Consider the following 13,815-nt stretch of genomic DNA (forward strand, 5'->3'; position numbering starts at 1 on the left):
ACTAGTGTTGCTATGCAATTTTGTGTTATAAAGCGGAAGATATGCATACTCTGTGACCCAATATCTCATCTCCCATGTGCACCAGGAAATGGAAACAAGAATATTCATAGTCACACTGTCCATAAACAACCCAAATGGCCAGCAAGAGAAGAATGGATGAAATGTAGTACATTCATACAGCAGAAAATTTTGTTAGTTTCCTATTGTTTCCATAACAAATTATGACAAATACAACACAAATTTATAATCTTACAGTTCTGGAGGTCAGAAGTCCAGACTTTAATTGAGTTAAAAATAAATTTGTAAGCAAGACTACATTTCCTCCAGAGGCTCAATGGAAAATTCATTTCCTCACCTTTTCCAACTCTAGAAGCTGCCTGAATTTTCTTTGGCTCATGGTCCCATCCTTCATCTTTAAAGCCAGTTAATGTAACATCTTCAAATCTCAATCTCTCTCCCTTCCTCCCTCTCCTCTCTGACACACAGATACACACACAGTCACATCTCCTTATTTCTTTTTTTTTTTTTATATTTATTATTTAGTTATTGGCAGACACAACATCTTCGTTTGTATGTGGTGCTGAGGATCGAACCCGGGCCGCACGCATGCCAGTCGAGCGCGCTACCGCTTGAGCCACATCCCCAGCCCGACATCTCCTTATTTCTCTCCGACAAAATATACACTTCCCTGTGACACTGGATCCACCTGGATAAACAAGGAAAATCCTCTCCTCTCAATAACCTTAATTTATTCACACACACTCAGTCCCTTTTGCCATATGAAGTAACTTATTCGCAGGTTTCAGGGATTAGGAAGTGAACATCTTTGGGGGCCATTATCCTATCTGCCACAAAAACTAACAGTAGATGGGGTAGAGAGAGAAGATGGGAGGGGAGGGGAGGGGGGATAGTAGAGGATAGGAAAGGCAGCAGAATACAATAGACACTAGTATGGCAATATGTAAAATAGTGGATGTGTGACCGATGTGATTCTGCAATCTGTATACGGGGTAAAAATGGCAGTTCATAACCCACTTGAATCAAATGTGTGAAATATGATATGTCAAGAACTATGTAATGTTTTGAACAACCAACAATAAAAATTTAAAAAAAAAACTAATACTACTACAACTGAACTATATGAATGAGTCTCACAAATAACCTCCAGAACTGTAATTTAAAAAAAAAAAAAATTGGCCTGGGGATGTGGCTCAAGCAGTGACACGCTCGCTTGGCATGTGTGCGGCCTGGGTTCGATTCTCAGCACCACATACAAACAAAGATGTTGTGTCCGTCGATAACTAAAAAATAAATATCAAAAATTCTCTCTCTCTCTCTCTCTCTCTCTCTCTCTCTCTAAAATAAAATAAAATAAAAAATAAAAAAATCAAGCAAGGCAAAATTATTCACACAATATGAGTCCTTTTATATAAATTTCAAAAATAAATTACAAGGGGGTTGTGAGGTTGTGGCACAGTGATAGAGTACTTGCCTAGCATGTGTGAGGCACTAGGTTTGTTTCTCAGCACCACATAAAAATAAATAAAATAAAGGTATTATATCAATCTATAACCAAAAATAAAAAACATAAAAGTAATGCAAAACCACATTAAAAAAATAAGTTACAAGGGTTAGAGATGTGGCTCAATGTTAGTTAGTGCACCTGCCTAGCATGTGCAAGGCCCTGTGTTCAATCTCCAGCACCACTCAAAAAACACTAAGTTACAACCCAACTATATTAAATAGCAATGCAAATACAGGTAGAAGTTTATAAAGAAAACTAAAGATATGATTATTACAAAAAAACGACAACTTTGGGGTAAAGAAGGTAGTTAAGAACAGGAACAGGCTTCTGAGATGCTGGCAATGTTCTCTTTCTTGAACACTTGGCTTTGTAATTATTCTTTAAACTACACACATGTTTTTGTACTCTATGATTAACATTTTTCATAAAAAGAACAGTAGCAGAGCTGGGGTTGTGGCTCAGTGCTAGAGCACTCGCCTGGCACATGCGAGGCCCTGGTTTCTCACAACATAAAAATAAATAAATAAAATAAAGGTATTGTGTCCAACTACAACTAAAAAATAAATATATATAAAAAAGAACAGTAGCAGATAATACTAATATAAAGCAGAGGTGAAAAAATCCAGACACAAAATAGGTTAGGCAACAATAATCTAGAAGTTTAAGAGGCAGGAGAGTGTCCCTTCTATACAATGGTAAAAAAACAGCTAATCTATGAGTTGAGCAAGGGGAAGAAATTTAGGTTCAGAGCAGAGAAAGCCTTAGAAACAAGCATACCATTTACACTATCTTCCCAACAGACTATAAATCAAGAGTATCTACTTATTCACTTCAACTTATATTGGGCAAGACTCTACCACTGAGCTACATCCCCAGTCCTCATCTTTGTGTTCCTAATATGTAGAAAAATCTTTCAACAAGCATTATGTATTTTACCTCTCATATAATTTAAGGAAATTACACAGTCCTCTGGCAAATAACTGAGAGTTAATGAAAAAACTCAATGTATACTCTCTTCAGTAAATTGCAATGAAAACATAGAAGAGTAAAAAGAAATAGAATACATAGTGATGTCCCGAGCTAACAAGCAGGTTAAAGAAGAAAAGTTAAACCAGTATTTCCAAAATACTTTTTGATATAGGTTACATAATACAAAAACAGAAATTAATAGCAATTCTCTGTATAATAGGTTAAAAATGTTTAAAAAGTTAACCAACATCAAACTGTAAGGGCAAATCAAAACAAAAGAGGTTAATGTGGGGTAAGATAATCAAAATCTACCATATTAGATAAGGTGAACAGGATTTGTGGAGGAAGTTAGGTAATAGCAACACATTTTTCCCATCCCTGTATGTATATCTTTTTGTAATGTGACCTTGTTCTACCGCCAATCAATAGATAGCTTCTCCATCCCTGAAATGAGTTGGCCACGTGACTTGCTTTGGCCCGCGTGGGATATTAGCAAACATGACCCAGAAACTTGAAAAGCACTTATGCACTGGGCTTGGCTTCCTTTGCAGGTTTTCAAAACCAGGTTCAGAAGAAGAAACCCTATTATGGTTTGGATCTGTAATCCACTTCACATACCCCACCCCACCCCCATGCCACAAAGGCCCACGTGTTGAAGGTGTGGTCCCCCCAAAATAATGTTCAGAGGTAGGACTTTTGGGAAGTGATTGGGATCATGAGGACTCAAAGCTCATCAATGGATTAATCAACTGATAGATTCATAGCTAAATGGATACTGGGAAATGGTAGAAATTTTAGGAGGTAGGTCCTAGTTGAAAGGAGTAGGTCCCTGGGGGTGTGCCTTGGGTACTTTATCTTGTCATCATCCTCCTCTTCCTCCTCCCTCCCTCCACCTTTCTTTTTGCTTCCTGGATGCTATGAGGTAAGCAGCTTTGCTTTGCCTCACCCTTCCACTATAATGCATTTACTGCCCAGAAACAATGGAGTCAACTGACAAAACACTGACACTTCTGAAATTGTGAGCCAAAATAAATCTTTCCTCCTTTAAGTTGTTTTTCTCAGGTATTTTTTCACAGTGACAGAAGGCTAACATACTAGCTGACTGCCTCACAAAAGTGAGCCCAGATAAGACAAAAGAACTATTCAGGTGAGCCCAGTTAAATTGCCAACCCATAAAATTGTTAAGTACTAAACAATCGTTGTTTTACACTCTAAATTTTGGGATAGTTTGTTTCAAAGTAAAAGTTAGCTAACTGATTCAGGAGGGAAGCAAAGGCATAGAAGAATAAATGAGCATAATATACAAGTGCATGGAAAGATGATCAGAATGTTCCAAATGGAAAAATAGTTCTTATTGGAAGAAAGAGTACATAGTCCTCAGGCTGGGATTGTGGCTCAGTATTTGTAGAACGCTTGTCTCGCATGCGTAGGGACTGGGTTTGATCCTCAGCACCACATAAATAAATAAAATGAAAGTATTAAAAAAAAAAAAAAGAATACATAGTTGGGGCTGGGGTTGTGGCTCAGAGGCAGAGCGCTGACCTAGCATGCGTGAAACACTGGGTTTGTTCCTCAGCACCACATAAAAAAATAAAATAAAGATATTCATCCACCTATAACTAAAAAATAAATATTAAAAAAAATACATAGTCCTCGAAGGTAAACTGAATTTAGATAATAATCAGACTAAGAAGAGCATGAACTTCTTTCTGTTTCAGAGGGCAAGGGGATTATAGTTCAAGTAAAAGTTCAGTTAGAAGACTATTGCTACTATTTCAACAGACTGAAGTAATAAACTGATTAAATAACTACCATGGTTTTAAGTCTATGCATATGTTTCTGCTCTTCAATAGAAAAATATAAGAAATTATTTTTATCCCATAATTTTAATCTCAATGAGTATAGACTTAGAATCATTAATATAAAAAGCTTATGATGTATCTAAAGGTAATGAAAATATACTTGAAGCTATATTGGGCACAAAATACATTTATTTCTAGTGATAGTGTAAGTGAGAAATATGACTCCCTTTTGAGATCTAAATATACCTACCCCACTACTTGAGCTCCTGGCCACCAGAGAGTAATAGGAACCAAATTTAGCCTCCCATCTTAAACAACTAGAAAAAAAAAACTAGACAAAACACATAAAACAATGGATTTCAGACACTAGGTAATAGGCAGCACAGCACAAGGATCCATGACAGAAGGGAAATTAATGAAGTAAGCGCTATGATTGCCCCAGGTCACTGCCACGAAAGTTTCTAAGGTATAACACAGGAATGGAAAACACAAACAGGACCCACATGTCTCAGTTATTTGAGAGTTAAGAGGTATGGGGAGGCCAAGGAAGCTAAAGTTTGCAAGAGAACTGCACAGATAGCAAGCTCTGGAGATCTATATATACCCAGTTCTCCATGAGACTTTAGAGGAGTACTTATAAATTCATCTTGTAAGGAAACAGTTAAGCTGGGTGTGTAGCTCAGTGGTACAGACATGCAAGGCCCTGAATTCAATCCCCAGCACCACAAAAAATTTTTAAAAAAAGACAATGGAAGCAGTTAACGCCAAGGAAAGAACCACTGGAAAGGGCAGGTAGAATCATTCTTGATGCTGATATGATAATCAATAGTTTGTATACTCACTTGCCAGAGTGAAAAAGACCTTTAAATATCCAGGACCTTGAATGCACAAAACTATTTTCAAATAACTATATCCCAAAACAAATTCCAAAATATTTATTTTTAAAATCTAGCACATACCATTTTCTAGAGGTACAAAGAATTCATCTGAGATGAAAAATACACTGGAAAAAATATACTGGACAGAATTAGCATTAGACTAGCCAGTCGAGAAGAAAAGATTATTAATTTGAAGATATACAAAATGAACACACAGAGGGAAAAAAAAAGAAAAACAAATGAAAAGAGAATTAGTAAGCTGTGGAATAACAGCAAGGGCTAACATATATGTAAAGAGTCCAGAAGGAGTGAAAAAAAGAGCTCACTTACCCTTTTATTTGGTAACCTGTTTATTATTTTATTATGTCATTTTTGTAACCACACTGTCTTTAAAAGTATATTTCCATTTGTAATAGATTATTTTACCTTCTGAATACATTTATTGGGCCCAAATAAATACATACTGGGGGTGGGGGCAGAAGAAATGACTAAATTTTTTTCAAACTTAATGAAAAACATAAAACTAAATGAGATGCAGGATGGCTATCTCATATATCTCAAAAGTCAAAATATTACACTTTCTAAATTATAAAAATTAACTAAATTGTTGTTTTTTTTTTTTAAATAAAACATGATTAGGTATAAATACAAGTTTACAAAAACTGTATGCCAGCTAAGTTTTTAAAGCATCTATTATATAAGCAGCAAAAATAAGGTTCTAGTATAGGATAAACCCAGTGGCAGTTTGTTTTTACCTCATAGCAAGAAGCCCTCTCAAGAATTAGTAAGAACACCTGTAATCCCAACAGTGCAAGGAGGCTAAGGCAGAAGGATCGCAGGTTCAAAGCTAGCCTCAGCAACTTAGCAAGGCCCTAAGTAACTCAGTGAGACTCTGTCTCTAAATAAAATACAAAAAAGGGCCGGGGATGTGGCTCAGTGGTTGAGTGCCCCTGGATTCACTCCCCAGTACCAAAAAAAAAAAAAGGTAAGAAGACATAATAGCAAAAGAGAATGAAAATTCAGTCCCCACTCACACTGAAACTGTTCCTTCTAAACTTTCACAGGAAGCAAATTACACTTCTGGCAGCACAGAATCTCTCTGAGCCCAATAAATAAATCCAAGAAAGTAACATATCTATTAAAAGTGAAAAGAGGTGCTGGGGTGTGGCTCAGTGGTAGAGCACTTGCCTAGCATGTGTGAGGCTCTGGGTTTGATTCTCAGCACCACATAAAATAAATACAATAAAAGTCTGCCAACAACTAATAAAAATATTAAAAAAAAAAAAAAAAAGTGAAGAGAGCCAGACACAGTGGCACATGCATCGAAGTGGCTCAGAAGGCTGAAGTAGGAAGATCTCAAGTTCAAAGCCAGTCTCAGCTATTTAGCAAGGCCCTAAGCAACTCAGTGACACAATGTCTCAAAATACAAAATAAAAGGGGCTGAGGATGTGGCTCAGTGGTTAAGTACCCCTGGGTTCAATCCATGGTACCAAAAAAAAGTGAAGAGAGCCAGGCATGGTTGCACACTTTTGTAATCCCACTCATGAGGCTGAAGCACACAGTTTGAGGCAGCAATTTAGCGAGACCCCAGCAACTTAGCAAGATCTTATCTCAAAATAAAATTTAAAAGGGGAAAGGGTAGAGATGTAGTTCTGTGGCAAAGCATCTCTGGGTTCAATATCTAGGACAAAAAAAAAATGCGAAAAGGAACTTTACAAGTCAGTATGGTTACAGTTACTGACAACAGAATCAAAATGTAAACAACCTAGTTCTCCCTGGCTACAACACTAACAATACATAAACAAATTATTTTCTTATAGAAAGTACAGTATAACTTACATGGCCAGATTGTAAGGAAAACACTAAATAAGAGCATTCTTTATTTTTATTTTTTTTAGTTGTAGTTGGACACAATCTTTATTTCTTTTTATGTGGTGCTGAGGATCGAACCCAGTGCCTCACGTGTGAGGCAAGCACTCTACCACTGAGCTACAGGCCCAGCCCACGAGCATTCTTTGAGTAAAATCTACTATAATCAAATTAACCAAGCAAAGCATAATGTCTATGATCCTCCCAGTAAGACAAAGAAAAATCATAGAACCTTCCCTGTAATGACCTTTTGAAATAAGATTTTAAGTACTTAAAATTAGCAAAACTGAGGCAAAAAGAAATTAACTAATTTAAGGTCTTATGACATAATAGAGACATAAATCGATTAAAAACTCATCTGGATGCACAACTAACAGTTTATATTCATTTGTTTAATAAGCCTTTATCAATTTAAGAGGTAGTGGTTATATTAATCTCAATTTCTAGACCAAAAATTAGGTGCCAGTATACGGTAAGATAGGTTTTCTAATTTACAAATGTATTTTTTAAATTTATAGATATTTAGTTATTATATATTCAATATTCAATAATTATTCACTTAATTATAAGTTGCTGGACTCTTAACAACAAACACATTATAACTACTTACCTGGAACATCTCTTTCTCATAACTATATACACTCTGGCTATTGATAATATCTATTTCTAACTTCAGATGGTTCAAACAGACTCTGAAACAAAAAAGGAATCCTATTAAGTACTCAAGCAATTGAAGCCTGGGAGAACCCAAAGTAGAAATCCATATTAGAGGAAGAAGTAGACTCTTTAAAATTATTTAGTGCTCAGGTATTTTGAAAAAAATTCTTCTAAAGCTTTTTCTAGGATTATGTGAAAGTTTAATTTTTATTAATTTGTTTAAAAACCATTTATTTTTAATTATTAACTTATTATAGCTATAATATATTCACCAACCTCTGAATCAGTCTGACAGAGTATACAGAATCATCTCTGGCTGATAAAGTTCTTCCCTCAATCCACCTCCCTGTCTCTTGGGTCTGTCTGTTACATGCTCACATCAACATTTTCCTTCATAATACTTGGAACACTTATGATTCCTTGTCACAAATTTCCACTTCCACTATACTATAAACTTCAGCAGTGAAGAGACTTCTGTCTTGCTGACTGCTGAATCTCTAACCCTAGCAAAATTTCACGGTAGATTATTAGCAAGTATTTAGTGAATGGATGGATGCAGTTAATGTCAATAGTTCACTGTTCCAAAGGTCAGAGAGGCTGATTTAAGCTGGTAGCAGTAGAAATGGAAAAAAGAGGTTTTGTGTAGGTAGAACCAGGAGAAACAAGGAACCAAGATTTTTGAGCTTGGGTGACTGACTAATGATACATTTATTTATAGAACGAAGGAAGTTTAAAAGAGTGTTGACTTTTGTCTTGGACACGTCAAATTTTTCAAGCGCTCCGGATGTCAAGCAGATGAAGTCTTAATCTAGTTTACTATGTTACTATGTAATTTAGCTTCCAGATTATTTTTTAAAATCAAATTTCACAAGAGACATGGCTCACGTTTTTCTCTTGGTATTTCATTTTTTCCTAGTTTCTTATCTTTGCCATAACATTCATTGAAAAGTGTTGATAAAGTTATTTTGAGATATTTTAGAAACTGAGGCACTTGATGGACCAGGAAGAGGGAAAAAAAAACAGAAATGTACAAGATTAATCCACAATATACAACACAAGTGAAAAACTAAAATGTCAGACAAATATTAACAAAATAGAGTTTTTAGATGATCATATAGCTAGAACAAAAAGGGAACAATGCAATCTCATTTTTTTTAAAGGCAATTACTTTAAAATGGCAGAAAAAAGACAAATATAAAAATATTCATGATAAAAAGCATTTGGGTGGGGCTGGAGTTGTAGCTCAGCAGTGAGCGCTTGCCTAGCATGTGTGAGGCACTGGGTTCTATTCTCAGCACCACATATAAATAAATAAAATAAAGGTCCATCAACAACCAAAAAATTTTTTTAAAAAAGCATTTGAGGGCTGGGGATGTGGCTCAAGCGGTAGCACGCTCGCCTAGCATGCGTGCGGCCCGGGTTCGATCCTCAGCACCACATACAAAGATGTTGTGTCCGCCAAATATTAAAAAATAAATATTAAAATTAAAAAAAAAGCATTTGAGTAAAAATAGATACAATGGCAAAAAAAATTCTAATTCAAACATTAAAAAAAATACTGATTTTTCAATGGCTCAGGAGGCTAAGGCAGAGGATTCAGAGTTTAAAGCCAGCTTCAGCAACTTAGCAAGACCCTAAGCAACTCAGTAAGACAGTGTCTCTAAATAAAATACAAAAAAGGGTTGGGGATGTGGCTCAGTGGTTAAGTGCCCCGGGGTTGAATCCCCAGTACCAAAAGCAAAACAACAACAACAACAAAAATCACCTGATTCTTATTTGCAATAAAAACACAAATCCCCTGTTAAATAAATAATTGACTCTCAAAACATGGCCAGGTTCTATCTTGATAGCTTAACCAAAAAGAGCCAGGCAGCTACTTTCTATCTCTCATTCTTCAGGAGACATTAATTACACTCCAAATTCTTCTCAAAGAACAATTAATTTTTTACTTTGGGAGTTTTTACTCTGAAGTGAAAGCAAATTTCTATAACGATTTTTTAAAAAAACAACTAGCAATATTCCAAAGCAATATGAGCATGGTGGCTGTGCCTATAATCCTAGCCACCTGGGAGGATAAGGAAAGAGGATTACTTGAGTTCAGGAGTTCAAGACAAGCCTGGGCAACACAGTGAGACCCTGTCTCAAAACAAAACCCCAAAGCATCAAAAAGATCTTATATGCAAATGGAAAAAATCATGGTAAAAAAAGTCCAAGATGTTCACAAAAATATATAAGCACTAGGTTCAATCAAGTATTGAAAGAAAAATAATAATCACAAAAGGAATAATTATGTTTAACTTAAAGTCATATAAATGAAAATGCACCAAGAGATCTGATTAAAAATTACCTTCTAGAAAGATGAAATTTTCTTGCAAAATAGAAATTCACATTATGTAAATAAAACAATTTAAAAGATCACCAAATTCTAACGAGGACAGAAACTGTTTTTAGTAGTTAATATATATTTTTCTTTTGCCCCAAAATTTAGCTCTAAAAAGACTCAACTTTTTCATATGAATTTAAAGTCTCTTTTATTAAATATAGAGTATGGTATCTAACTTAAAAGCACTGTGTATTATCAGTGTAAAATGATCTGTTCACCGAAACCTGAGGAGAAAAACTGTTACTACCATCACTACTGTTTACAACAAGCGTGGCTAAAAACAACAAAAAAGGAGTACGATAGCCTAAAATGTGTTTAATTAAAAAAAAAAAAAAAATATATATATATATATATATATATATAAAGATATCCTGCAAGAATAGAAAATACACAAGATTGTAAACAGCATGGTCTCAAATTAAAAAGACTTTACCACGTATCTATAAATGAATTTTTCCCTATAGGCGCTATTAAAAAAAAAAAAATTGTCCGGGCACAGAGACACACATCCTGTAATCTCATTTATTTGGGAAGCTGAGGCAGGAGGATAGGAAGTTGGAACCCAGGCCGGGCAATTTATAGAGATCGCAAAATAAAAAGGGTTGGGGAATGTAGCTCAGTGGTAGAACACACGTGGGTTCAATCCCTAATACTGACCAAAAAAAAAAAGTGGTGAAGAAAGTACACCGTATTTCCCATTAATTCTCAAAGGTTATTTTTGTTTTGCTGTTAAGTCTAGACCCCACTAATTCATAGTGGTCATTAAACATTTTTCCCTATTACAAATTTTTTAAATATATATTTTTTAGTTGTAATTGGGCACAATACCTTTATTTTATTTATTTTTATGTGGTGCTGAGGCTCCAACCCAAGGCCGCGCAAGTGCTAAGCAAGTGCTCTACCACTAAGCCACAACCCCAGCCCCCCTTATTACAATTTTTTATGCTACAAATATTATCTCACAACAGTATCTAAGGATTAAAAATCTGAAAGTGTCTTAGGTGGGTCATTCTAACTCAGGGTGTCCTTGCAATCAAGATGTCATTTGTATATATTACTTTTTTAAAAAATATTTTTATTAGTTATTGATGGACCTTTATTTATTTATTTGTTTATATGTGGTGCTAAGAATCGAACCCAGTGCCTCACACATGCTAGGCAAGCGCTCTACCACTAAGCCACAACCCCAGCCCTATATAGTACTTTTTAAAGCTGTAGAGCATATGAAGAATTGCCTGAATATAGGTAAAAGGAAAAAAAAAAAAAAGAATTGCCTACCCACCATGAAAGTGAAATTTAAATTACATGATCTAGCTAATTCATCTTTGAAAAATGAACAACTATTTTGAAAAAACAACAAACTATCACTATCACATTTTTAATGCATTTTTATGTGTAAAATGCCCTCAAAATTGTCTAAATTATACAAGTTTAGCTTGTAACATTACATTTGAAGATATTTGAAGCTCCACATAATTGAATTCAATTTATTAAAGCAAATGAATTCTAACTTCATAAAGCTTTCCTGAAGTACTTAAAAGAAAATCAAGACATAAATATCTGAAGTCATCCATAACACAAAAAAAGAATTCACTAAATTATGTCTGAACTGTAGTAGGAGAAAAATGAGCAAGATATATTATTCTTAGTTAGCTCCTTACCCATTTGTTTCAAGCTGACATTACAAATTAAATTAATGAAGCTATGGACTTTACGTGTCCAAAATTGAAAAAAAAAAAAAAAACACTTTCAAATATTATCTTAAAGGAAAAAAATATTAGAAAAACTTTTATTTATAATCATGCTTCAAGCATCCCTTTTGGTGTCTTGAAAAAAATGTTTCATACAGGAAAACAGAAGCCTCTAAATTAAAGATTCCTTCCAATATGTTTCAATTCAAATATCATCCAAGGTATTCAATACTTGTTATTTGAAATTACAGAGTTAAGACAAATTCTCCAAGATTAGTCACATTGTTATATTTGTCACCATTATGGCTTCTTTAAAAATCCAAGAAGCAATACATAGCATTCAACTCCCTCAGTTCTTTAAAATTATTCCCCATTTCTCCTACCCCACCCCGCCCCCAACGTTATTCTATCCATTTAGTCAAAAGAAAAACAGCAGATACATCTATGTTGTCTATCCTGGCAAAGCCATGTTTATATACCAATGCAACTGTTATTAATGGCTCAGAACCAAACATTGTTAACAAACAGAGTGGATCCACACTGTGTGTGTGTGTGTACACATGTCCCCATTCATAACATGACCCTCCTACACACACACACACACACACACACACACAGAGAGAGAGAGAGAGAGAGAGAGGTGTTTCTATTGAGTAACAAATCCTCTTCACATCAAAACACCTGGTATAATAAAACTGTCCTCTTTAACGTTCAAAGAACAATTCCTAAAACTAGGTTAGAGAAGAGTTAATATCAGGATTGCTGCCATCTATCAACTAATTCAAAGCAAAGTACAACTCAATGTCATTTTTAACTCTAATGAAGCCACAACTGAAACAAAATTAACTTCATTGTAAGATAAAGTATCCGGGCATCAGTACAGATTATTTACTTCTCTAATTTGACGGTACATATATGTGTAATCTTTTGTCCCTCCCTCGGAATTTCAGGGTATCAACATCATCTTTATCAAATCAAATGATCAGAAAATCCCTCAGGTCATTACTTCAGCACCCTAAGTATCAGAAAGTCCTGGCCTTCCTTGTCGTTACAATATAGCAAAGAGAGTCTACAGTCCCATGCCCCCTTCCATTATAGTGGGGGAGGCAAGGTAGGAGAGAAACGCTTATATTTCCTAACAATCCTCTGTGTTCCGTCCTGGAACCTAAATAGGCGTGAGTACAAGTGATATGTGGGTCACCCTCAGAGAAACAAACGAAGCTTAATGACCCTCCAAGTTCAGTAAAAACACCCAAAGCCTCAGGGGAAACGCAGCAGCAACCCTAGAGGAAATGGGCCAGAACCAGAACGGTCTCCGAGGTGAAGAGGGACGGGAATGGCACAAGCCCAAGGCGTGGAGCGACCTAGAAGTCTCCGGTACTCCCCTCCAGGTCTCCAGGGTCCGTCACTCCGCGAGGGGTGCGGCCGAAGGAGGGCGTCCGGACAGGGGAAGGGCGGGACCCAGGACTAACCCGCGGCACCCTGGGGGTTCAGGGGGTGTGTCCTACCTGGGCCGTGACGGACGCAGGGATTTCGGGTTGAGGGCTCCGGTCCAGCTCAGACCCGGGACCGGCAGGGGCCAACCCTCAACAGGCGGGACCGCCGCCGCCTGCCCATCCCCCGCCGCCCACTGCGGCAGGACCCGAGCGCGGCTTCGCGGGCCGGCCGGCCAGCCGGGTAGTCCCCTCGGGTACCGTCCGCCTTTACTGGCGGCGGCGGCGGCGGCTGCTGCTGTTGTTGCTGCTGGTGGCCGCCCCCAGCCGCTGCTCTTGTGCCAGCCTCTGCTCCTCCTCCTGCCGCCGCCGCCGCCGCCTCGTCCCCACCGCTCCCATCGCCGCTGCGGCGACTACTGCAGCTCCCGCTGACCCGACCCGACGTTATTCTCCCCCTTCGCAACCCGGCACAGCCTAGCACACCTGCCCTGCCAGTGCGCACGCCCACCTCTCCACCACAGGTGCTGATTGGAGATCGCGTTGCGAGCCCACAGCGTCGGTTGGCTGGTCCCATTGCCTATCACGAAGGGGGCGGAGAGTAGGACAGA

At 37.1% G+C, this 13,815-nt stretch overlaps 1 protein-coding gene across 7 annotated transcripts in view; it reads right to left on the bottom strand.

The window, feature by feature from the left end:
- Ttbk2 (tau tubulin kinase 2) overlaps positions 1-13,607 on the bottom strand; it is a 150,659-nt gene extending 137,052 nt beyond the window's left edge. For 6 of the 7 annotated variants that reach the window (XM_071608162.1, XM_071608160.1, XM_071608159.1 and 3 more), the window contains exon 1: positions 7,654-7,674. In XM_071608162.1, the coding sequence (XP_071464263.1) occupies positions 7,654-7,673 (20 nt within the window). In that variant the 5' untranslated portion in view covers position 7,674. Of the gene's footprint in view, positions 1-7,653; positions 7,675-13,282 lie in introns of those variants that run through there. The other variant, XM_027926078.2, reaches the window with a different exon arrangement.
- Positions 13,608-13,815: the final 208 nt, after the last annotated feature.

The sequence above is a fragment of the Marmota flaviventris genome, chromosome 2, assembly GCF_047511675.1.
Source record: "Marmota flaviventris isolate mMarFla1 chromosome 2, mMarFla1.hap1, whole genome shotgun sequence".
Lineage (NCBI taxonomy): Eukaryota > Metazoa > Chordata > Mammalia > Rodentia > Sciuridae > Marmota > Marmota flaviventris.